Below are 25,535 nucleotides of genomic sequence, written 5' to 3' on the forward strand. Positions count from 1 at the left end.
CTCTTTTTCAGAACATTTTGTAAACCTTACAAACCTTACCGGTTCAGATAGAGGGGGAGGAGGTGGAGGTGGTCAACAAGTACAAGTACCTCGGGCTGTGGGTGGACAATAAACTGGACTGGTCATGCAACACAGAGCACCTGTATAAAAAAGCCCAAAGCCGACTGTACTTCCTCAGGAGGCTGAGGTCTTTTAACATCTGCAGGAAGCTCCTGAGGATGTTTTACCAGTTGGTGGTTGCTGGAGTACTTTTCTATGCTGTGGTGTGCTGGGGGAGCAGCACAGCAAAGAAGGATCATCCAGGCTGGAGAAACTGATCAGGAAGGCTAGCTCTGTGGTCGGCATGAAGCTGGACACTCTGGTGACAGTGGCAGAGAAAAGGACATTAAAGAAACTGATGGACATTATGGACAATGCTGGGCATCCTCTGCACACGGCCATTAACAACCAGAAGAGTCTGTTCAGTGACAGGTTGCTTCTCCCAAAGACAAGAACTAACAGACTTAAAAACTCCTTTGTCCCACACGCCATCAGACTGTTTAACTCCTCTCTGGAGGGGAGAGGGAGGGGAGACAGGAAACAGGAGGACAAAGGAGGGGGGAACAACTAAGCTGTAGTGCCTCTTCACCTCACTGTGCAATACCTTTTGTGCAATACTTTTGTAAATAGTCAACGGTGCAATAGACCTCAATACTTGAAATGTGCAATTCACTTGTATTTTTATTCCTATTTATTCTATTTATCCCCTTCGTATATTTTATTTATATTGTCTCTGTATTTATATATATGTGTGTGTGTATAACTCTGTAACTTCTGTCGGTGCTGTGCTTTTTTGGAAATCGAATTTCCCAGAGGAACCCACCCGAGGGATTAATAAAGTTCTATCTAAGTTCTAATCTAAGACATTATGTAGGAAAATCCCCGTAGATCAGCAGTTTGTGAAACACAGACCAGTCCATCTGGCACCAACAACCTTTCTGATGCTCAGTCTGAACTTCAGCAGGTCACCTTGGCTATGCACTGCTGCCACATGATTGGCTTATTAGATATTTGTCTTAGTGAACAGTTAAACAGGTGTGCCAAATAAAGTGGCCGTGTCCTGACACTACTAACCTACTAACTAGTTTCACATTGTTATCAACAATCAGAATTAAAATATTCTTAAACCAACCAAGTAATTTTTATGCTAGCAGGGTGATGTGTTGGATTAACTATAGCATCCCAGCTGAATTTTGTTTTTATTGATTGTTTTTTATTCTGTCCATACGTTTATCACCTGTTCCTCTATCGATGTCTCTGACTGAAGGAGGTGAGACTCAGTTCATTTTGTGAGGAAGATGAGTGATTTTTCCCCCCTTTTTAACAAGAACACACAGGGCCTGAAGAAAAAAACCACTTCATGTTGGTTTCACTTTTCACTCCTCCCTGAGTACATCACCTGGAAAAGTATCACACATTAAAACAGAATTTCACTCACCAAAAATAGAGCACATTCTTGGAAGCTCTGTTATTAAAAATTACACGCACGGCAACCCAAATTACTGGTCTGCTCTAAAAAGAAGCAACAATGCAAAGCACCCTCAAACAATTCAATTCTGCAACTCCAGTGAGCTGAGGAGAAGTGTAACAGCTTCTAGAGGAAACATCGACCCGTCTGTCAAAGCACACGTGAACTTTAAGCCTTAATAAAAGGAACATTAAAAATATATATCCCCTGCACCCCTCACACATACAGTTATGAAGCTGTAAATTAACTATAGAGTCCTGAGCTACTTTTGTGCACTTCTGATATAAAGTTGGGCATTTAAAGTCCATGAGGATTGTTTTACTTTTGGAGCCACTCAAGAAAGTTTTTGGCCTCATTTTTCAGTCCAATAATGTGTCTTGTTGATGCTTATCAAGTTCTCAGCTACTGGTATCACATCACTAGAAAAATATATTTGTAGCTACAATAACACGATTACTCCTCTTCACTTCTGGCTACTACTTGCCCTTCCCTCCCTGTGTCGTTTTTGTTAACTCAAAAGACACGACGTTGTACTCTCATTCACAGCGCTTTTATTCGTTCCGCCATTTTACATACGGACCACAACAACAACACTTCGCGGGCAACCGTACTCTCGCGATAAAACAGAAAATAACAAGTTAACAATCTCCCTCTTTCTTAAAAAAATAAAATAAGAGTATAAACACACCCCAGTAAACATTTGTATACACACCCCTGTAAACATTTGTATACATATATGTATATATTTATATAAACAAAAAAAACATTTCAAAAGTGCTTTGCTTTACTTAAAGCATACTATCATTGCACACAATAAACAATGGTACATTTGAATGCAAAGACAACTTTGTAGACAAAGGATTACAGTATCCAGAGTCCTTCATCTAGCGCCTTTAGAAGGGTTAAAGGTGAAACTCCCTTTTTCGTCAGACAATCAGCAAGTTGAGATTTTGAATCTGACCAACAAACCTGTCTGATTTTCTTGGCTTGTATGAGCTCTTTAATGCTGCTCATTTCTAGCCTCAGTCTCTTCTCTGTAACCTGCTTAGTAGACTTGAGTGCATCAAACAAGGAATGATTATCAGTTACACAGATCAAAGGAAGAGCGTTTAGACCAGTGTTACCAGTTGTAAGCTCAGAAAAAAGTGTTGCCAGGAAGACAGCACTGTCTATTCCATCTGACATGGCAAGAGTTTCTCCTGCCAGTGTACTTCTGACCACGCGCCTGATTTTTTTAGACTGCCAGAAGAGAGGACAAAACTTTCCTCCTTTACCCATAAGGACGATTAATGCCCCTCCTTGAGTACCGCCATCAGGAAGGTTGCCAAATGAAGCATCACTGAAAACAACCAATGCCAGATCCTCACTGTTACCCAAGTGCTGAAACTTAAGAGTCACTTTCTCTGCCTTAAGTTTACGGATAACTTTGTTCACTTCATGAATAGACTGTACAGTTGCATCTTTGATATTAGATCCAAGGCTACATGTGTCAAACATAACATCAGGCCTTGTTTGTTTGGCAACCCACAAAATCTGTCCTATTTTTGACCTGAGTTGCTCACGTTCTGTTTCACTTAAGGGAGCCTCCCTCTGTACAGCCCGTGCTGCTTGTAGCTGAACCGGTTGTAGGTTGTCAATGTAAAGTTGTTGATGCACCTCTATTACATCATTAACTGTAAAAATGTCCATACCAACATAAGAAAAGCTGTCATGTTCTTCACGGCCCACAAGGAAGGTAGATTTCAGTACAGGAATGATATGAGTTGCAAAGTGACTTGAACCAGCCCAAAGGAAATCATCAACGTGACATGCAAGCACTCCTGTAACCTCAGATTGTTCATTCTGCCAATAGAACACTGCAGGATCAACCTGTGATATTTTACCACCAGTTTTGAGCATAATGTCTTTGACCTTATTGTACCAATAAAGTGAAGCATCTGCAAGTCCATAAACACACTTTTTCAGTTTCCATAGAACATTGTCCTTGCCAGCTTCAGGTGGGGGACGAAGATAGATGTCTCTTGACAGTTGCATTCCCTGCAAGAAGGCAGATTTAATGTCCATTGAATTTACTCTCCACTTGTTTTGACATATCACAGCTAGCACCAGTCTGAGGGACTCAGACGCACATGTTGGAGAGTCTTTCTGTAGTTCTTTAGTATTTACCTCTTCAAACCCCCGTGCCACAAGTCGAGCCTTTGGGACAACACCATTAGTAGTTTCTTTGAGTGTACAGACCCATCTAGTAGACACACATTTTTGACCCAGGTCTTTCACTTCATCAAACACACCATTACTTTGCCAGCTCTCAATCTCCTGCTGCTTAGCAGAATCAAAGGAAATATCTTTTGTTATGAGTACATCTGCATCTCTGTTTTCAGCTTCAGTGCAAAGACCATCAACAAGTGACATGTCTACAGCTTTCTTTTCACCTTCACTACCATCATGCTCAAGATATTGCACATTGTACCAGTTTTTGTATTGCCCTTTTGCTTTTCCCGCTCTGCCTAGCACTCTGGCTGTGTGTTGAACACCGTTGTCTCTGTTGGTAAAAGCAATCAGCTGTCCTGATCTTAACTTTACATTTGCAGAGACATGATCAGTGGGTGTAGAGGGCTCATTTGCAGTTTGTGTGACAGACATGTTTTCTGTAGTGTGTGTGACAGACATGTTTTCTGTAGTGTTAGTTTCTCTGTCAATAGTGATGTCTTCTTCCTCACTAATACTCTGTTCCCCATCGGGTGTGTCAGTGTCATCATTTTCAACTGCGTCTTTGTTGTCATCATCAGTAGTACTGTGTGATATTTGTTTATCTCCAGTCCGTGAATCCACTTTAGTCAATCTTGACTGGTGTACTCTTACAAGAGTCCCCCCATGTCTTACAAATACAACAGTTCCATCCTGCCCAATAACTACACCTGGACCCTTCCACTCTGTACAGTCGACTCGTTTGTAGTATACTTTATCTCCTGCCTCATATTTGTCATCTGTAGGCCTAAGTTGTTTGCGTAGTGCTCTCCTGATCCTTTCTGAACACTCTGCCTCAGTAAATGCTTTCCTGGAAGCATGTAATGCTGAGATATGTTCAGCTACTCTTGCACTTACAGTTGTGCCCTCTAAGGCAGGTGGCTTATCCATCAACACAGAAGGAAGGTTGGGGTTTTGGCCAAACACAAGTTGATGTGGACTATAACCATGTACATTAAGCATACTGTTTTTGGCCATAAGGGCCCAGTCTAGCGCAGTGTGCCAGTCACATCCTCGTTCCTTTTTTACCTTCAGGAGGATTTCTGTAAGTGTCATGTTATGTCTCTCCAGTAGTCCGTTGCTCCAGGGACTATACCCCGCCGTTGTTTTTACCTCAATGTTGAAGTTTTCAGCCATGTCCCGAATGTCTGTGTTGTTGAACTCTCCGCCGTTGTCTGTGTAGAGCCGTCTGGGGGCACCGTGAATGCTTATCCAGGTGTGAATGAAGGAGTTGACGATCTCTGCAGCTTTCTTTGTCTTTACGATGCTGCCAGCACTGAAGCGTGTGAAGTGGTCGATGATGTGAAGGTACCACACATTGGGCTCCAGCTCATGTAGATCCATCGCTACTGTCTCATTATACTCAGAAGCCAGGGGTAGACCAACAGCAGGTCTCGGCTTGGTTTTGCAATATTTCTGACAAATGTCACAGTCACGAACTATCTCTTGTAGAATAACTGCACATTGTTTATCTGTATTGCCAGAGCTTTGGATGAGCCTCAATATCCTCTCTGCAGATGCATGACCAAACTGCTTATGAAGTTTCACAAGGACTTTCTGTTTCTCTTTTGTAGACATTTCAGCAGTTACCATGAGAACTTCATTTTCATTGCAGCTTTCTGTAGTATTTTCATCTCTAATGTCCACACAATAGTGTCCCGAACTAGTGAGCTCTAGGGGAACAGGCTGCTTGAACATGACAACACTGTCATTCTCCATGTCTAGAACAGTCCCTGCTTTCTTGAGAGATGTTTTGCTCAGTAGTAGTGGAATGTCAACAGGAACTACTTCACTTTCAATGTCACATTTTGTTTGTCCAATTTTTGCTGGAAGTTTCACTTTTCTGCTGGAATACACTACAATACCATCCCCAAAGCGAAATGGTCTGGAGCTGGGGGTTTCTGATTGCAACAGCTTGTTTACTTGGCCTTGGCTGAGGTCACGCATGTAACTATCTAGCCACTTCTGACCACAAACTGTACGTGTACATGCAGTATCAATAATGGCTGACCCCAGTGCCTCAGTCAGGAAGATTTCAGAGTCTGTCATTGAGGCTTTAGTGTACAAAGTAATGTTACACTCCTCCACTTTCCCATCTTCAGTTAGCTTTACTTGGTCACCATTACCATGAGGACAGTCTTTCGCCCAGTGGTAAGTGCTCTGACAAATAGCACATCTTGTTCGCTTGCCAAACTTGTCAAGTGGGTTGGTACCTTGTAGTGGTTGTCGCTGTCCACTCCGCGACGAAGTACCGTTGTTTCGTTTGTATTTGGGACCTTTTTGTTCCGTAAGGAAAACTGCTTCTTGGTTCAGTTGAATTCCGCTGAAAACTCCGGTTACTTTCCCTCCGAAAATCCGTTTCAGTGCAGACTTCATAGACGCAAACGTTAAGTCCGTGCACGCTGTCAGTGCAAGCTGTCGACTTTTCTCATCAAGACAAGCTGTATCTAGAAGCTTAAATGCTAGCACAGCGTCAGGCAGCGTCATGTTGTACTTTTTCATCCGGTTATAACGCTGTTCAAAGTCTATAATGTAGTCTGCCATGGACACGCTGTGGTTCTTTGCAATGGAGTCAAAACACGAGTAGGCTTCATAAGCGCGGTCTTTCTCTTCTCTCTGAAACACCGCGTCAAGTTTTGCAAGTAGTATTTCCATACCGTCATCTTTGTCTAAATCTTCCGCGGGTATCTCCATGGCCGTTTCTCTGGCTCTTCCCTCGAGGCCCAGCGCCACCGCGAGTGCCTGTTTCTTTTTATCCAGCTCCGTAACCCGTCTCCAGATATTGACTTCATTCTTCCAGCATTCGTATGGCCTGGCTTCATCAAGCTTTGGTGGTACTTTGTAATTGGAAACCATCCTCTGCTACCAATGTTAACTCAAAAGACACGACGTTGTACTCTCATTCACAGCGCTTTTATTCGTTCCGCCATTTTACATACGGACCACAACAACAACACTTCGCGGGCAACCGTACTCTCGCGATAAAACAGAAAATAACAAGTTAACAGTTTTCTTTGTTACCTGGCAGACGACGGGGAACTGAGACTTCTGGACATGGTGACCATCAATCCCCAGCGGGAACACAGCAGCGAGCGCCATCATGCAGCCCACCGCTGTCATGTTGTTCAGGTAGGGCTGTGAGTTCTGGATGTACCTGAAATTGTAACAGATTCACACAGGAACACAAATAAAGAGAAAAAAAACACAATAAGAAAAAACATGTTTCAGCTTAAAGGTAGATTCAATGAATTTGTAAGCAGGCGATAATTGTTTTGTTGCGAGCTCCAAGAAAGCTCATCCTTTTTTTGTAGGTTTTTTTAAATTAAAATGTTATCATCCTGATTTGCTTGTTTGGACGGTCTCCTGGCGTATTCATCACACTGAGAAGGTCCAAATATAGAAACACTCTTCCTCCCCGGGCATCTCCTTTGATGTGTGATTGGCACTCATTAGTCTAATTAGTGCAGACAGAAGGCGACGTCCTATCTTCTGTGAGCAGTGCAAGAGGACAATTTTAGGTGAGGCATTTTTTCACCATACAGCCACAAAGAAAAAAAGGTTATTTGTTGTGTGCACGGCATTAGATGGATAAAATACAGGACAAATCATTAGTCTGCTTTGTAGAGGTTTTTATCACAAACACACAAACACAAAAGGTCAGGGTGTTTTCTTGCTGTATCTTCACAGGAAAGATTGCCAAAGAGAGAATGACTCACTTCCTAGGGATCACAGATACCTGTAAAAATCTAACAGTTGAGTACTGTCTGATTTAGTTGAGGGGATTTAATTCAATAACCTTCTAAACAGAGTTTAACATTTGCCACAGTAGCAAACATTCCCCGTGGAGGTGCACTATTTACCTCTCTTTCATGAAGTAAACACTTTTTATTGCCAGTGTGTGAACAGACTGTTCAGCTTAAAAACTCAGATCTTCCCTCCACAGCATGGCTTTTGTCCCGTCTTCCTCCCCTCGCCCCCTACCGGTCACGGCAGACGGCCGCCCATCTCTTTTTTTTTTTTTTTTAATATTTTTATTGAGAGACAAGTGTACAGTAGTTTACAATGACAACACAATCTGTTCCCCTCACATATTTTTTAGTTTTTCTTACATGAACAGACACAATAACACACACACAGGCACACCTACACACACGCTTAAGTAAACAAACAAAACAAAACCTAATAAGAAACCCAAAACAAACACAAACCCCAAAAGGGGGGAAAGAGAAAAAAAAAAAAGGGGGGGGGGGGGGGGGGGGGGGGAGACATGATATTAATCAGCTGGTAGAGCGTTTAATGACTTGCAATAGTCCACGAAGGGGCCCCAGATAGAATAAAATTCTCTGTATTTGCCCTTCACCACAAGGCCTATCTTTTGCAATTTAAGAGATGACATCACATCTCTAAACCAAAAAGAAACTGAAGGTGGCTTTGAAGATTTCCAAAGGAGTAAGATGCAACGTCTAGCCAAAAGTGATGTAAAGGCTAATATTTTGAAGTGTGTAGGGTCGGTTAGACCAGTGTTGACTGGAAGCCCAAAAACAGCTAGAAAAGGGTCCATGCAGATTTGGGTCCCAAGAGCTTTGGAAAGAATAACTGAATACTGACTCCAGAAGCCATGGAGTCTTGGGCACAGAAAGAACATATGGCCTAGGTCACATGGGGTGGCATGACATCTCTCACACTGATCCATCACTTGTGGGTAAATCTCAGACAGACGAGACTTTGAATAGTAAACCCTGTACAACACCTTGAACTGGATGAGTTGTAACCTGGCACAGGACGTACTATAACGGACATTGGATACTGCTTTCTCCCATTGCTGATCCGAAAAAATTATTCCTAACTCCTGCTCCCAAGCCCCCCTAATTTTAGCAACGGAATGGACATTTAAATCCATAAGTTGTTTATATATTAAAGATATAATTGACTTCTTATTGGGTTTAAGGGATAAGAATTCCTCCCATGGTTGGACATTTGGGAGAAGAGGGTAGGAGGGGAAGAGAGCAGAAGTGCAATGCCGTGCCTGAAAATAACGGAATAGATTGGTAGCCGGAAGATTTGTTTCTGAACACAGGTCTAAAAAAGTTAAGAAAGTGCCATCTTTATAGAGATCCTTAAATGTATTAATACCATGACGCTTCCACTGTACATAGGTACCATCAATGAGGCCAGGAGTAAACAGATGGTTCTGCGTGATGGGCATGTGTACTGACGCAGAGATGTACTTAAAATGACTCCTGAATTGTGACCAGACCCTTAGACTAGACTGTACCACGGGATTTTGGGTGAAATGAGAAGGCTTAAGTGGTAGTGGAGAGAATAATAAAGCTTCTAAGGATGAGGAAGTGCACGACAGGCGTTCCAGTTTGCACCACAGCAGGTCTTGAGATTCAAGCCAATGGGTCAATTTGTGAACATGAGAGGACCAATAGTAAAATAAAAAGTTAGGCAAGGCAAGACCACCATCAAATGTCAGTCTCTGTAATAATGATTTCCTCACCCTGGGGTGTTTCCCTCCCCACAAAAACGATGTAACTAGCTGGTCTAACTTTTTGAAAAAAGCTTTAGGTAAAAATATAGGAATACTCTGAAACAGAAATAACAATCGAGGCAAAATGTTCATCTTTACAGCATTGATCCGACCAATTAGGGACAAAGGTAGCGATTTCCATCTCTGAAAATCTGATTGAATTTGAGTCATTAAAGGGGAGAAATTGGAAGAGTATAGAGAAGACAAAGTACGAGTCATGTTAACTCCCAAATATTTAAAGCCAGCAGGGCTAAGTCTAAAAGGAATGTCAGATTGTTTAAGTGTAAGACTTAAAGAATTTATGGGGAAACATTCACTTTTAAGAAGATTTATTTTGTAACCTGACAGAGAGCCGAACTTGTTTAGTAGAGACACAATCGATGGTATGCTAGATAAGGGATCAGAAACATATAGAAGCAGGTCATCTGCATATAAAGACAATTTTACGTCAAGGCCTGACCGGGAAATACCACGAAAATGAGGAAGGGCCTTCAAAGCTACAGATAGGGGTTCAATTACAATAGCAAAAAGTAGGGGGGACAGGGGGCAACCCTGTCTCGTCCCGCGTGACAATGAGAAGTAGCCAGAGGAAACACCATTTGTATAGACACTGGCTTGGGGTGCCCTGTACAACAGTCGAATCCATGAAATGAATCTGTCCTTGAAACCAAATCTTTGCAAGACCGCAAAGAGAAAGCTCCACTCTACACGATCGAAAGCTTTCTCAGCATCAAGTGAGATAACTACTTCTGGATTAGTGGTTGAGTGTTGGGAAAGAATGACATTCAAAAGCGTGCGGACATTAAAGAACAGCTGGCGGCCTTTAATAAAGCCATTCTGTTCATCTGAAATAATAGTAGGAAGAACCTTTTCAAGGCGAATTGCTAAAATTTTAGCCAAGACTTTAACATCAACATTCAGCAGTGAAATAGGCCTATACGAGGTGCAAGACGTAGGATCCTTACCCTTCTTTAAGAGAACAGTAATTAGTGCTTGAGACAATGTAGGGGGCAATAGACCACGTTCAAAAGATTCATTATACACTGAAAGAAGTAGTGGGGCTAACTTGTCTATAAAAGTTTTTAAAAATTCAACTGAAAACCCGTCAGGTCCTGGTGCCTTACCATTGTGCATGGTCTTGATTGCATGCACAATTTCATCCAGCCTAAGAGGGGCATCTAATTGTTCAGCTATAACAGGATCGACAGTGGGCATTGTAAGACCGTTAAAAAAAGAATCCATCTCTGAGGCGTCAGCAGCAGATTCAGATTCATATAGGGAGGAATAGTACGTCTTAAACACCTCGTTTACTTCCTTTGAATCAGAGACCGAGTTGCCTGCCGCATCTTTAATCTGGGAAATTAATCGAGACGAGGCCTGACGTTTTAACTGATGGGCCAAAAGCCTTCTGGGCTTATCACCATATTCATAATAAGTCGCACGCGCACGAAGTAAAAGACGTTCAGCATCTGCCGTAGAAAGTAAATCAAATTCAGTCTGCAAGTCAAGTCGTCTTTTATGCAAATCGGGAGTGGGACTGTCAACAACCTGTCTATCTATGTCACAAATTTGTGTAGTCAAAGTTTGAAGTTTGGCTTTGTGGCTTTTAGTGGAATGGGCAGAGAAAGAAATTATTTGCCCACGCACATATGCCTTAAGAGATTCCCAAAGCAATGACCTCGTAACAGTATTGCTGTCGTTAAACACCATAAATTCATCAATTGCGGATTTGATAAAGGTAACAAACCCCTCATCCGAAAGCAACAAAGAGTTAAATCTCCAGGGTGAGGAAAAAGAGGACTGGGCTATGAGCTTGATGTCAACGCTAAGTGGTGCGTGATCGGAAATGACAATAGGATGATATGTAGATGACAGTACTTTTGGAATAAGGGAACCGTCCACAAAAAAATAATCAATCCGCGAAAAGGACTGATGTACCTGAGAAAAGAAAGAGTACGCTCTGGCAGTAGGGTTAGAAAACCTCCAGGGATCTACAAAACCATTCTGAGACATAAACTCAGAAATAGACTTGGACATAGAGGATTGGGTCAGGGTCCGAGGATTCGAACGATCTAAGGCAGGATCAATAACACAGTTTAGGTCACCACCCAATATCAAAAGATGAGTATCAAGGGAAGGGAGACTACTCAAAAGTGCATCTGTAAAACCTGGATTATCAAAATTTGGCGCATACACATTGACTAAGAGGACGGGTACATTGTACATGGTGCCTACAACAACCAAATACCTCCCGTTTTTGTCAGCTTTAATCTCAGAGGCTGTAAACTGTACCCTTCTGTTTATTAAGATCGCCACCCCCCTGGCTTTTGAATTAAACATTGAATGGAAAGTATGACCCACCCATGGGCACCTGAGCCTAAGATGATCCCGATCTCGCAAATGGGTCTCTTGCAAAAACATTACATCACTCTTTAAACGTTTAAGATGCGTAAATATTTTAGATCGTTTAATTGGGCTATTCATACCTTTGACATTCCAAGTTAAAAATCTAATACCACTATTGCCTAAGGACTGACCTGAAGTGCTGATCATTGCAAAAAGACAAAAGAGAAAATACTTATTTCTTCACCCCCAAAGAAAGAACAAGTGGGAAAAACACACTCACACAAACACACAACGCAAACCCACAACAACAAAAGTACAGCTTCAGAATAAAAATAATAATAACACGTCAAACACACCCACCCGCCTCCCCCCTGCACAGCAAAAGCCCCCATCCCCAAACGACGGAGACGGCAGTGCACGCTCCCACCCGGAGCAATCTGAACAAAAACGCTCCCGACTACGAAACGAATCGTGTCAAACCAAAGCTCCAACAGAGTCTTTTCTCAATAGATTAAAAGGCACAAATAAAATAAAAATAACCCAATTATATTTTACTATTAGACAGGTAAAACAAAACAAGTGTTTGGCAGAGTAACAAACTTAGCTTACCACAATGATGTTTGGATTAGGATCATACGCTATTTCAAACAGACAAACATTGTCCTGCTATATCTTTTATCTTGTGGTTATTGTCTTAATATATTCCTTGGCCTCATCTGGCGAGACGAAGTCGCGCTGCATTCCTTGATAAGTGATCCGTAGTCTTGCCGGATAGAGGATCCCAAATCGGACTCCCTGGATGCCGCGAAGCTGGCGACGGACCTCATTGAAAGCCGCACGGGCCCGCGCTGTCTTAGCGGTGTGGTCGGGGAACACAGAAATGGTCATATTATTTATCTGCACTCTCTGCAGCTCCCTGGCCTTCTGGAGAATCCTAGCACAGTCCGCGTAATAGTGCAGCCTCACAACCACAGCACGGGGACGTTCACCGGTGTTAGGTTTGGGGGCCAAAGTTCGGTGGGCTCTGTCTACAAGCGGCTCCTTCCCAAGCTGAAATGCCTCCATCAACAGCATGGACACATCTGTAGCGGACAGGACGTTCTCCTCTGGCACACCAACAATGCGTATATTATTGCGGCGAGACCTGGACTCCAAATCCTCGCATTTATTCTCCAATTTGGCCAACTCCTTTGACATCGCATCAACTTTGGCTTGGAGGTGGACAATATCATCTGTACATGTGGAGAGAGACTGCTCCATCCCCGTAACCGTGCTCCTGAGGCCAGCGAATTCCTGCCGCATGGTAGTTATATCTGAGGAAAGGTCCGTTTTTAGTTGCTGTATGTCGGACCTGATAGACGTGAGATTCTCCGCAAACGCTGCCGTCAGTTCCTTTTTAAACAGTGATGAAATTTCTTCACGAAGTTCAGAGAGGAGTTCAGCCTTCGTGAATTTTTCCGTATCGACGAGCGGCGTGTCGGGTGACCCAGGCCGTGGCGAAGTTTTACCACGAGGCGGGGATGCAGTGTTAGCAGCAGGCCGCAAGTTCGGCTGAGAGGTGCTTGCGCTCTTATTAACCTTACGCGACATTGTAAACACAAAAGGCAAAAACAGTCTTGTCTCGGAACTATACAAAAAGAAAAAACCCGTCAAAAAGTGCCTGGAAATGCTAGATAATAACTAGACTCTGCAGGAGCTACGCTCGGTGCGACCTACGCCATAGTCACATAAACCGGAAGTCCGGCCGCCCATCTCTGAGCCTGGTTCCGCTGGATGTTTCTTCCTGTTAAAAGGGAGTTTTTCCTTCCCACTGTTGCCATGTGCTTGCTCAAAAGGGATTGTTTGATTGATGGGGTTTTCTTTGTATTACTGTAGGGTCTTGTACCTTACAATATAAAGTACAATAACCTCCTAAGACCCGAACTCTTTCATGACATGCATATTTAATTTCTCTTTGCTATTTCGGCTGATTGGGACCTGATGAATGTAAAAACAAAGAATTATCTTTTTACCAAATTTTGCGCTCCAAGGGCCTGATATCCACATATGAGCTCATTCGTTTTAAATTTTGATAGAACAGTGGCAGCATAATGTCCTCGTAAGTGTATATCAGGCCCTTGTAGAGCAAAATTTAGTAGTGTGGTCTAGACAACCCAGAATGTGATGTCTGCATGTGTAGACGCCAGGTCCTAGGAGGTTTCAGCCAACTGCTGTTGTGCTTTGGTGCTACAAAATAATTTAACTGAATTAAAAAGGTTCTCTTGGTCGCCTCCATAAGCCTGTGGACTGACTCGTTCTTCACTGGGGTTTCTATACATGTAATTTGATTATCAGAATTCCTATGGAAGCAGTACATGTGTACTTTGTAGTGGATCTGAGGCTGGATTTACCTCATTTTAAGACCTGCTAAGGACCACATGACTTTTATTATGGTATGAAAAACCTGGAGTACTTTCTTTTTACCATTTCTGCATTTGTTGGTTTCCCAGTTATACAACATACATGGCATCCAGTAGTCAATATAAAACAGTGGAGCCTAAGAGTAGGATAGTGTAATCGGTGCTAGCACACACACTGCATGTGAGCATAAGCTGCACCCAAATGCAGGCAACACTGCTGAATACGACTAATAACAATAGTTTTCTGGAAGCTGCACAGTGTCTTTAAGCTCTCCGTGGTCTACACCCTGCTTTGAAAAATCAGATGAAAGTTTTGCCTCTGCACTGCAGCTGCAGCAGTCATATTTAAAAACGATAGTGAGTGTGGGAGAAGAGACAGGAGCTAAATGGACAATCAAGAAGAAAAAACAGGCACAGTGATTTCTCTCTGTTCAAGACAATGTGTTTATTTAAATTCCTCCAGGGACCTTCTCAGCATTATAATGTTCCCAAGAAGAGATTTAGTTTCAATTTAAGAGTTTTTAATATATTCTGCTCAGGCTGCCGATCTCCTGCAGCAGAGTGTGCACGTTTGACTCTTTTATCCCATTGACCTGCCCTTGCACATCCCCGGGGGGCCGCACTGCTTATTTACAGCACAGCTCCACACTCATGTAGAGCGCATACAAACATACATTCACATGTACACTCTCTGACTCGCTAACGAATGCTAGAACATCTGAAGTAACCTTTCAGTCTGTTATATACCATTGACGTATGAGGTGCTGCGGGGGTTATTCTCTGACATGAAGTGTTGCTTTCTCCTTTTATTATGCACAGCGTTGAACTGCTGCTTTGAATTATGATTGATTGAGGCCAGTGTTGGAGGAAAAAACGGTCATTTTTTTCCCCTTCTGTGCTCGATTTTCATCTCTGCATGACTGCTCTCACACGATAACAGTATGTGATGTATGTGACACCAGGGAGCATAAATATATAGATCAGAAGCATTAGAGTGCTGCACAGCCTGCTGTCAGTCACCACAATTTGGTTTCTGTATCCTGCGCTAATGCAAAATTACCCATTTAATGAGTCAGTATGACTTTGTCGTTTGCTTAAAAAAAGCCTGTGCCAACCAGAACTGGGCCAGAACCAATGAAACAAATATCCAGGGTTTCAGGATGCAAATCCCTTACAAGAAATGTTAACCACTAATCAAATATAAGTATTTTTCCTGTTGCCTGTAGTGCTGTGTTTCCCAGTATTGGAGATCGTGTAGAGATGTCTGCCTTCCGATGAATGTAATGGAAATAAATTGTATTTGCCTTGTGGTGCTCAGAGCAAGAAAACACTGAAAATCAGTAGCTTTTCAGTCTCTTTCCTGAAAGCAGAATCAGTTCGTTGGACGATGTTTGAAAGGTTCCAGAAAACACAATAATGACTTTACTTCAGGTGAAAACTGTAAACTACCAAGTACATGCCAACCTCACAGCAGTAAGTTATTGGAACATACACTATATATAAAAATGTGTGCAGCCACCAGTGTTGGTCAAGTTACTTGAAAAAAGTAATCAGTAATTAATTACTGATTACTCCCCCCAAAAAGTAATCCCGTTACTTTACTGATTACTTATTTTCAAAAGTAATTAATTACTTAGTTACTTCGTTACTTAGTTACTTTTTAAAAACACGATTTACAACCTGAAGAGGTGATAAAGTGATAGATCTTTCAGCCCAATTCTACTTTTTCTACATAATCCATCATACAAAATGTAATCAAATGGAAAAGTCTCTTTTTTTAACTTGTTTTATCAGTTTTAATCTTTTAACTTTATGCATCAAGCAAAACATTTAATTATATGCAACATTCTCTGACTTGAATAAATTAGTTTAACATTTAAACCTATTTTCTACACATTCCAGCACATAAAATAAAATATTTTTTGTGTTTTCACTCACTCTTTCAAACAGATGCAAGTAAAACACAGCAGAAAATAAATAAAGTCAAAGACTCAGCGGTCCTTTTGCTCTATTTTCACCTGTAAAGCAGGAGCAGGGTAGGCGGAGGGTTACCCTGGTGTAGGTGTGCTGCGGTCAGTTGAAGAATCCGCGCGAGTGTCTCTGTGAGTTTCCCATCACGTCGTAGCTACTCGGTGCTTGCTCGGAAGTTTAGGGGTTTTTTTCGCTGTAAAAAGAAGTTTTCTTCCCACGCACGATGGACGCTAATGTTTTTGTCACTTTTTATGGAATCAAACTCAAAGTAAGGTCAGTACTTCCACACTTTAAACGCTGCACGCTCATACTCTCTCCCGCACTCGATATATTATCCATTGTTGATCTGCACACAGCTGCTGTCACCAACGTCGCACTTGCTTACGTCACTGTCATGAGACATTCTCGCAAAAAAAATCACGGTTTTAGTAACGCAGTGTTCCTACGGGAAAGTAACGGTAATCTAATTACCGATTTTGCAATAGTAATCCCTTACTTTACTCGTTACTTGAAAAAAGTAATCAGATTACAGTAACGCGTTACAAGTAACGCGTTACTGCCCATCTCTGGCAGCCACTGTGACACTGAGTCTGAGAATAAACTTTAATCTGACTGTATTTCAAAACCAAACATGACAACAGATGGATCTGACTGTGAGACCAAGGATGCAGGAAGCTCATTGGCTAATTCTCCTTCCTGACTGTAATAATTACCAAAGCGTTATAAAATGTACTCCATGTTGATTTTTTTATATCCTGAAAGTTGCGATTGAGCGCATAAAGTCATCAGCCAAGTGTTTACTGAGGTCAAAGAGTCAATGAGCTGAGGGCTGTTCTCTCTCGATTCTACTGGAAGCTTTTTTCAGCCAGGGTGGAATATATGAAAAAGAATGCAGGCGCTTCAGCTTTAAGACCTATGTCCTTTAAACCAGTGGTCCCCAACCCCCGGGTCTCGGACCGGTACTGGTCCGTGAGTCATTTGGTACCGGGCCGCGAGAGTTGAGGCTCAGGTGTGAAATGTATGCTTTTCAGGGTTTTTATCGGTTTTCAGCGTTATTTTGTTATCGTTTTTATCGTTTACTCGGTTTTCCTGGGTCTTTTCACGTGTGTTATGAATAAATCTTCTTTTTTTTGGTACCGGTACTGGTTTTATTTTGTTGTTTTTATCCGTGACACCTTAAAGGCCGGTCTGTGAAAATATTGTCGGGCATAAACCGGTCCGTGGTGCAAAAAAGGTTGGGGACCGGTGCTTTAAACTATCTTAAACTATAATTTCGCCCAAACTCTGAATGCTTTGCAGCTTTATTTGAAGCAACAGAAATAAAGCATGGCAAATACTACATCCATGTTTATAAGATGGCCTCTTTGACCTTTGAAAAATGGTTCTGTTTTTTTTTTTTCTCGTAACAAATATTGCTTGAAGCCAGTACAGGGTGTTTCAGGGATGAAGATGTTAACTATACATGTAAGTGCCTCCACGGGATTCTCATGGCTGATCACATAAAGTCCATTTTGACTGCTCAGATTAAAGATGCACATCTAAATGGTCTGAATGGAATGAGTCCATGTGATCTGTGCTGTTCACACCACTCTGCATTTGGGAAGGCTGGACTAGTGTAATTCCTTATTATCCAGTGGTCCTAGAAGCTGAACTGAAAGAGAGATTATACGTCTCGTTTATTAGCTTCTCTTTATTGGCTCACTGTTAAATTGAATTCCTTCTCCTTGTGCTCAAAGTGCTGAATGATTAGCCAACATCATAACTTCATAGTACCATTTTATCCTAATAGAGCACTTTGCTCTCAGACTGCAGGTCTACTTGTGTTCTTAGAGTTTCTCAAATTAAAATGGGAGGCAGAGCCTTCCGCTTCCAGGTCCCTCTCCTGTGCAACCGACTCCCAGTTCAGGTTCAGGAGACAGACACCCTCTGCTTTTAAGAGCAGGCTTCAAAATGTCCTTTTTTAAAAAAAAAAAGCTTATAGTTGGGGGTGGATCAGGCGACCTTGAACCATCCTTTAGTCATGCCGCTAGATGGATGTGCTTTTGGGGGACTTCCCATGATGCGCTGAGCACTTCACTCCCCAGGTGTTTATATGGCATTATTGCAGCTCATGTTTGTTGTTTGTGGTTTTTGTACGCTCTAAAATTCAGCTCAGTGAAAAAACCCAGATCTGAGTCACTTTTTCCTGCTCTATAAACGCAGCTGAAGAGCAAACATCTGTTTCTCCGTTTGAGGCGAACCAAATTAACTGAACTACAGGTGTGAAATCACCTGGAAGGTCAAACATTTGCTGAACTTTATTGTAGCTGCAGCTGAGACATCGAAAGGTCAGATGTGTCAGATTCAGTTCGTTGGATTTCTCGTCTGTGATTGCTTTTGACTCATTCGTTGTTTTAAGGTGGATTGATTTTGGAGTTTTGTCTCCTAACAAGGCAGCTGGTGCAAACCTGTTTTGTGAAAACATCTTACTGAATATATTTGATTTGATCTGACTCGCACTGTTTTGGCTGCTGAAAGCAGCCCGTGGTGAAATTGTCTTTGAAATATAATCAAAGGTGGAGGAGGGCCTGATTGGCACACTCGAGTCAGCCAGAGATCCTCAGAAGAACAAACCTCTCCAGCTTTCCAAAGAAAAAAATAAATAAGTAAATCTCCTGATAAGCTTGTGGACTTGTGGGACTGTAAATCACTTTGACCCAGGTCAAACATAAAAATACTATGTTAAAGAGACCTCAGAGATATCCTCCACTGGCTTCACAGACATGTATTAAGCTCATAAATCCTAGTTCAAAAGGCAGTTTTTTTTAAAGTGAATTTATTTGCATTTGCTCTAGAGCTACGTTTAAGCTGTGACAATGAAACCAGCAGCAAGATAGCAAAAAAAGCCATGCCCAAACTGGAGACACAGCATGCCATTCATTTACATTAACCTCAAAGGAGAAGAAGATCTCTGAGAATTATTTTGAGCTCTGTTTTAAATCCAAGAAAAACTCAAAGTCACCCTTGGAGTGCAAACACAGTGAGTGATGAGGTCTCTGTGAGCAGCAGGAGGTTGTTACAAGATCTGATTTCCTCTGACTTCACAGATTTTTATCCAAACAGATGACTTTTGTGTAACAAAGCTGTCTCTTGAATCTTTGAGACATGACTCTGTCGGTCCTCATTAGTTTCGGCTGTTTGACCATTTCATCTGTAACTCCATCAAGGAAGATTTTCCTTGCGTGACTTAACCACAGCTAATTTCAAGATCCAAACTTTGTGGCATTAACAGTCTTTAAAACCTAAAAACAATTAATTAAGTAAAGCATGAAAACAAAATAATTACTACACTTGAAAAGCTGACACTATAACATTTTGGATTTATTTAAAAATCTAATTAAGTCTCAAAATTGTTGGAGCATAATTTTTCTGTTGAGTTTTAGAGTAAAACATACAGTTATTTAAAAATGTCTGGTGTGCTCACAAAGGCACTTATTTATATTCAAACACACTTTCACTGACACACACTTGAATCCAAAGTAAACAAGTAAAAGGCTTGTGCAGGAGAAGCAGCTTATACAATGACCTCTCCAAAAAAAACTCAAAGCAAGATAAACAGAACGACAGTGAATGCAAAATAATAAGCGAAGACTACGAGGGGAGAATATTTCAGGCTATGTGGATGTCGAGTGTTCGAGGACTCACCGGACATTCCCGTTATAGATGTTGAAGGTTAGACAGACGATGCCGAGCAGGATGCCGAGGCCGGCGAAGACGGACACGGCTGCAAACAGCTTTTGAGACAGGTACCTGTATTCGTCAATCACCACTGTCCGATCGGCCGGAGGCCCAGCACCTGAACAGAGAGAGAGAAAAGAAATAAAGGGAGGGAAAATGCTTCTACTGCTCGGATACTCCCAACATCCCATTAATGAGACAATAACCTTTAAAGACCTCCTTTACTCACAGCTTCAAATAATTACCCTTGGCAACTGGGTGAGGGCCGCACTGGGTTGTACTGTCATCCAGAGCACTTTAAGGATGATGATACGATGTTCTTTATATGTTAGATGTAACTCTTTAACAACAGCTCCTAAATATGTAGCTTAATACTTCTTTTAATACTTTTCACAGGCAGTTACATCCCAAAAAGCATTGATGGGAAAAACTTCAACCTCATAAATAATAATAATAATAATGGATTGCATTTATATAGCGCTTTTCAAGGCACCCAAAGCGCTTTACAATGCCACTATTCATTCACTCTCACATTCACACACTGGTGGAGGCAAGCTACAAGTGTAGCCACAGATGCCCTGGGGCAGACTGACAGAAGCCAGGCTGCCATATCGCGCCATCGGCCCCTCTGGCCATCACCAGTAGTCAGTAGGTGAAGTGTCTTGACCAGGACAGAGAGCCCGGGGATCGAACCGGCGACCTTCCGGTTACAGATACGCTTCCCAATTATTTATTGTATAACTACTGTAACGATTTGTACTTTGGTGTATTTACATGCTTGACTTTAAAGTAAAAAACTCTTACCTGAAAAGTGAGTGATGTCACAAGAAACATGCTTAAAACTTGCCTGTTTCCATAGCTACCCCCTCATAACAACTATATTTTTGCTGATTCCAGCTTCTTAAATGTGATGATTAGACATGTTTAGATGAAAGAGCCTTCTCTCATAATTGTGTCATTTTAAAGATTAAACAATGAGTCCATTAATCATGAAAACAGTCATTTGTTTAATTGGCTGGGAAATAACCGCTCATTGCTATTCCACTGCCCTTCCTGCTTTTATTCTGTGAACATGACCAGTCAGTGCCGGTGATGATTGCACAGTTCATTTCAATTTCAGATGCCTGACTAACAGAGACTTCTTGTTCTATGTGTGCATCGGAGCAAATATCCTGGTTAAAAGCAAATCCACGGTTCCTTATATTTGCAACGGAAGCCAAGACAATGGCAACCAAAGCAGCGGTTCTACACATCCTCGCTAAACATGAATGAATGTCTCAATACACGACTGCACAAACTGCTCGAGCAGCATTAAGAATCTAATAATTAAAGTACCATTTAGTGTTGTTAAGTAGAAACCATAACTCCTGATAACTTTTCATAATGACTGAGTCACTGAAGCTTCTCAGGCTGATTCGATGCATTTTTAAAGACAATTTCTATCGCCTTTCTATCTTTATTAGATAGATTCAGTAGTTACAGAAAAGGGTGAAAGAGAGCAGGAGAAGAACCGTGATTCAACATTCAGTGTTAAAAGATTTGTTCTTAAACACAAAATTACATTCAATAATGCAGCAGTATCTAAAGTGAAGTATCATCTCTGCCTTCATGCTCACTCGCTCTCACAAACTGCTCCTTTGTTCTCTCTCTCTCTCCTTCTCTTATTTAAAGGAGTCTAGAAGCAGGTGAAATGTTTAAACATGAATAACATGAATCCTGAGTGTCTGATGGGCATTTAAATAAGGTCAGAAAGCCATACTTAAATTAGGATGAAGCAGTTTAAAGTGCCACTGGTGAAACTTTGTCCCAATACGATGTACCACGTCAGCATTCTGAAAACCTGACAGGTGCACAGATGTTGCAGAGACTGATGATTGTGGTCAAAAACATCATCATCAGTTGGAATAGTGACAACAGGTAAAAGAATACCACGATAAGACAGCTTAAAGCTTTTAATAATGCTTTTCTTTTTTTAAAGCATACATTATAAATTATAACCTCCACACCAAGAGCTGCATGGCAGCACGATGTTTAGCACTTCTGAAGCAAGAAGGTTCCTGGTTTAAATCCAGCGTCTGGCCGAGGCCTTTCTGTGTGGAGTTAGCGCGTTCTCGCTGCCTGACTTCCTCCCACAGTCCGACGTCATGCAGTTGGTGGCGTGATGCTTTTAAATTCCCCCCGAGGTATGAATGTGCATGATTTTATTAACTTACAGTGTCAGTGTGAGGTAGTGAGATTGTGTGGTTATAATTTATACTTTGAAAACATTTTTGTCCACCTGTCATTTATTCAGGTGAGTATTTTTGAACTAGTTGAATAATATTTTGAGCTAAATGCATTTTTCTAGATCAGACCATGAAAACAAATCATGGAAGAAAATCATGGAGGCCACAATCTCAATATCTGTCCATCACTGAAAAACCCTGAAAACCCCCCCAAAACATGCTGTGTTTTCTTGAAAAAAGACTCTCAGTCTCAAGCATGTCACTTGGTGCTGATAGAAAAGTTCTTTCATTGTTCAGGTAGTCATGACTCGACATGCCACGTAATCATATGTGCTGCTGTGTGTGGAAGTGCCAAAAACTGCAGTTCCTCTAATGGCCGTTTGGCAATGGCACAAAATACAAGTCAGTCCCCATAGACATGCATGTTAAAATGCCCAACTTTGCAGTATTGAAAATCACATACAGATAAACAGTTCTGGGGTGTGTGGATAGATTCCAGTTTTTAAATGAGTCAGTCCAGTTTTTTGATGGTCAGTGCACCGGACCTTGTTGTGAAAAGGTTATCTTATCACATTTTCATTGTTCATGGCCAAAAGCATTCATAGTCTCAGTTAGGGCTGAACGATATATCGCATTTGCGATAATATCGCGACATGATCAAGTGCAATTTTCTAACCGCAAAGGCTGCGATTATACTCTGGACATGTCCAAATTCATGGGCTGCATCCTCCTGAGGCCGCATTTGTAGACCGATTACGTCACAGCGACGCGCCGAAGGCTGTCCAAATTCGTAGACTCCTCCGAATGTAGCCGACAAATGCGTCCTCCTTTTCCCCGAATTTGAAGGATGGGTCGGGTGTGTCCTTCGTGGCCTACCATATCCCAGAAGTCATAGCGCGGCCCAGCCAAACTCCAGTTTCCAGCAATGGCGGCCGCTACTAAGTTTTAAAATTACTCATACTAATCTTTCTGGGTCACAAAATAAACTTTTAACATATTTTCAGGCGAGAAAGTAGTTGTGTAAACATCAAATATCTGCTCGGTTTATCAAGATATCCCATATTTGCAAAAGTGCTTCGACGTTTTCAGAGGCGTCTGCTACCCACCAGCTCGACAGCTAGCCGGGAGCTCGAGGGTTACTGATGCGGCCGAGAACGGCACAACTCCCGGCACATTATTTTCAGATCACCGCGGACTTTCGCTGCTCGGGTTAAACGTAATATATAAGTCACTTAGACAACCTAAAAATGTTATTGTTGGGCTTTTTTCAGTGTTTTGTTTGTTCGTGAGTAAATCGGTTTGGCTGAGATTAAAGTTATTAGATTAGATAAAATAAAACTTTATTAATCCCCCGGGTGGGTTCCTCCTTGGTTTTCACACAGCTGACTAAACGTCAAACAGAAAACTTATTAAACAGAAGTATGAGACAGTCGAGAATTTACACCAGTGTCTGGTTATATTTTAGATAGCAAGAAGCAGACGGCCGAGTTTATTAAACTCCACCGAGACAGCGGTGACGCTAATCAGAACTAGACCGTCCAATTTCACGCCTTTAAACTTTAAAGGCGTGTTTGTGTGTGTGTTTATACAATTGCTATTATGTTTGCACTTTATGTGTAATGTTACTGACTGCAGAGATCAGTAAGATGTGTGTATTTTTTATTTATTAGTTTTATTTATTTAATATTATTTTTTAATTGAATGACTGTCTAGTAGTTCACAGATGTCGAAAAACTGAGTGTGGTAAAGCCACTGATTTTGTTTATGTATATTTCTGCAATCTGCACATTGTACTGACTTTCATTTTAATGTTTACACCAGGGTTCCTTGCCAGCACTTTATGCTCAGATGTTTGTAAGCTAAAAATAAACTATTGTGTATGTTCAAATATACTGTTGTGATTGAAGAAGTTAAATAAAAATGTCAGTCATCAATTCATGCATCACCTCATGTTATCATAACAGAGGTCTGTCCTCCAGGAAAGAACAGTTTAAAATTAATGTAATATAGTATTGGCCATACTATATGATGTATTGCTTGTCTTTGTTTAATAATACAGAAGACAAAGACCTTAAAAAATAATCGCATATCCCATCGCAATCGCAATATTGGGGCAAAAAATCGCAATTAGATTATTTTCCATAATCGTTCAGCCCTAGTCTCAGTCAGAAACCATGGTTAACTTTCTAACATGCAGCACACCATTTAAATCAAATATCATGATGATAAGAGCACCAAACAGCACTGACTTCATTAGACCAGCAACAAACACCAGTGAGTAACAGTGGAGGCCACAGAGGAGCTAGCATTTGCTCAGGAAACAGAGCCGAGGAGAGGAGCGGGAGCCAGAGACGACAACAGAATGCCAATTAAGTTCAAAATAATTCCTTCACCAGTGCTTCGCTCGACCCAGTAACCACAGCTTCACTGCACCTGTGTGAGTGACTCAGTGTGACTTAGCGGGATTGAAGTGGAAAGTATGTCAGAGAAGTTGCCGCAACAGCAAGAAAAACGCTGCTAGCTGCGGTCACCTTACTTAGTCATCCACAAAAAGGGGGAATGTGGGTGCAGTGAAGTAGTTACTGAAGGAGAAGTGAGCCACGATACACAGCAAAGCGAGTTAGTAAACCAGCTTTGGTCCAACTCTGCATCAAATCATTCGACAAACAATATAAAATACAGTGAGATGCAGACCATCTAGGAAGTTTGTGTTTCAGTTGTGGTTGGTTCATTTCTTGTAGTTTCTCTCTAATTAGCTGTGCATGTCTGAGCGTTACATACATAGAAGCTAACCAAGCTCACTGGTGTTAGCTGATAGCTAGCACTCCACCCTCTCATCTAAATATTACACCGTCTGGACTCAAAAAGTTCATCAAGTGCTACAGTGTAAAGTCCACCAACCAATGGGCTGGCATCATTATGTCGACGTCCATCGTGTAAATAAAGTCTAAAGTGAAACTTGTGGCAGAAAAAAAAATGTGTCCAGGTTCAAATTCAGAAAGAAATCCAGCCATTATTTAAAAAAGTGACAGAAAGCCCAGCAGCGCTGTCCTCAGTCAGGAGATTGATACCTCAAGAGGTCGGCTCTCCCCCTCCCTGTAAAAGTGTGAATAGGTGTGGTTACAGGTTATATGTTCTTAGGGTAGTGGTGATAATGGATCTTTCAAGGAGACAGTTTAGAAAATAGAGTACTACATCTGAGTTTGTGCTCAGTCTGAGCTTTTACTGCCAGTGGAGCAGACAGTGCTACGTGATAGCGTCTCATTCTCGTCTGTACTCACCAGATTTTTCATTTTGTGATTTAGCTCATCTCCAAAATGTAAAAGTTAATGGTGTTTTAAAAAGAAAAGCTGATATAAAAATCAGCATTATCCTAAAAATAAAGACGGGATAACCGAGCTTCTAAGAAATAATCACTCTAGATGTTGAAAATGTCGAACTGCTGGAAAAGTGTGTCATTTTTATTTATTTCTTTTTATCCCTGGAGGAAGGACACGTCGGCACTTGCTCTACTTTTTTCCACCTACAGCTCTATTCAGTTTTATTTATATGATACCAGTAGACAGGGATGCTTCTCTCTTCAGTATCTA

The 25,535-nt window shown here is 41.5% G+C and overlaps 1 protein-coding gene across 4 annotated transcripts in view; it reads right to left on the reverse strand.

Annotated features, from left to right (window-relative positions):
- The window catches only part of gabbr1a (gamma-aminobutyric acid (GABA) B receptor, 1a), a 143,113-nt gene that overhangs the window by 23,780 nt on the left and 93,798 nt on the right, over positions 1 to 25,535 (reverse strand). For all 4 annotated transcript variants that reach the window (XR_014913838.1, XM_085423901.1, XM_085423898.1 and 1 more), the window contains exons 16-17: positions 19,688 to 19,838; positions 6,776 to 6,908 (exon numbers count right to left, since the gene is read on the reverse strand). Coding sequence is in view for 3 of the 4 variants with exons in the window: in XM_085423901.1 (XP_085280027.1) it covers positions 6,776 to 6,908; positions 19,688 to 19,838 (284 nt within the window). In the remaining variant the exon portion in view is untranslated. The remainder of the gene's footprint in view (positions 1 to 6,775; positions 6,909 to 19,687; positions 19,839 to 25,535) is intronic.

The sequence above is a fragment of the Rhamphochromis longiceps genome, linkage group LG11, assembly GCF_057381845.1.
Source record: "Rhamphochromis longiceps isolate RC_006_pf linkage group LG11, R_longiceps_female_GT1.1, whole genome shotgun sequence".
NCBI classification, from domain to species: domain Eukaryota; kingdom Metazoa; phylum Chordata; class Actinopteri; order Cichliformes; family Cichlidae; genus Rhamphochromis; species Rhamphochromis longiceps.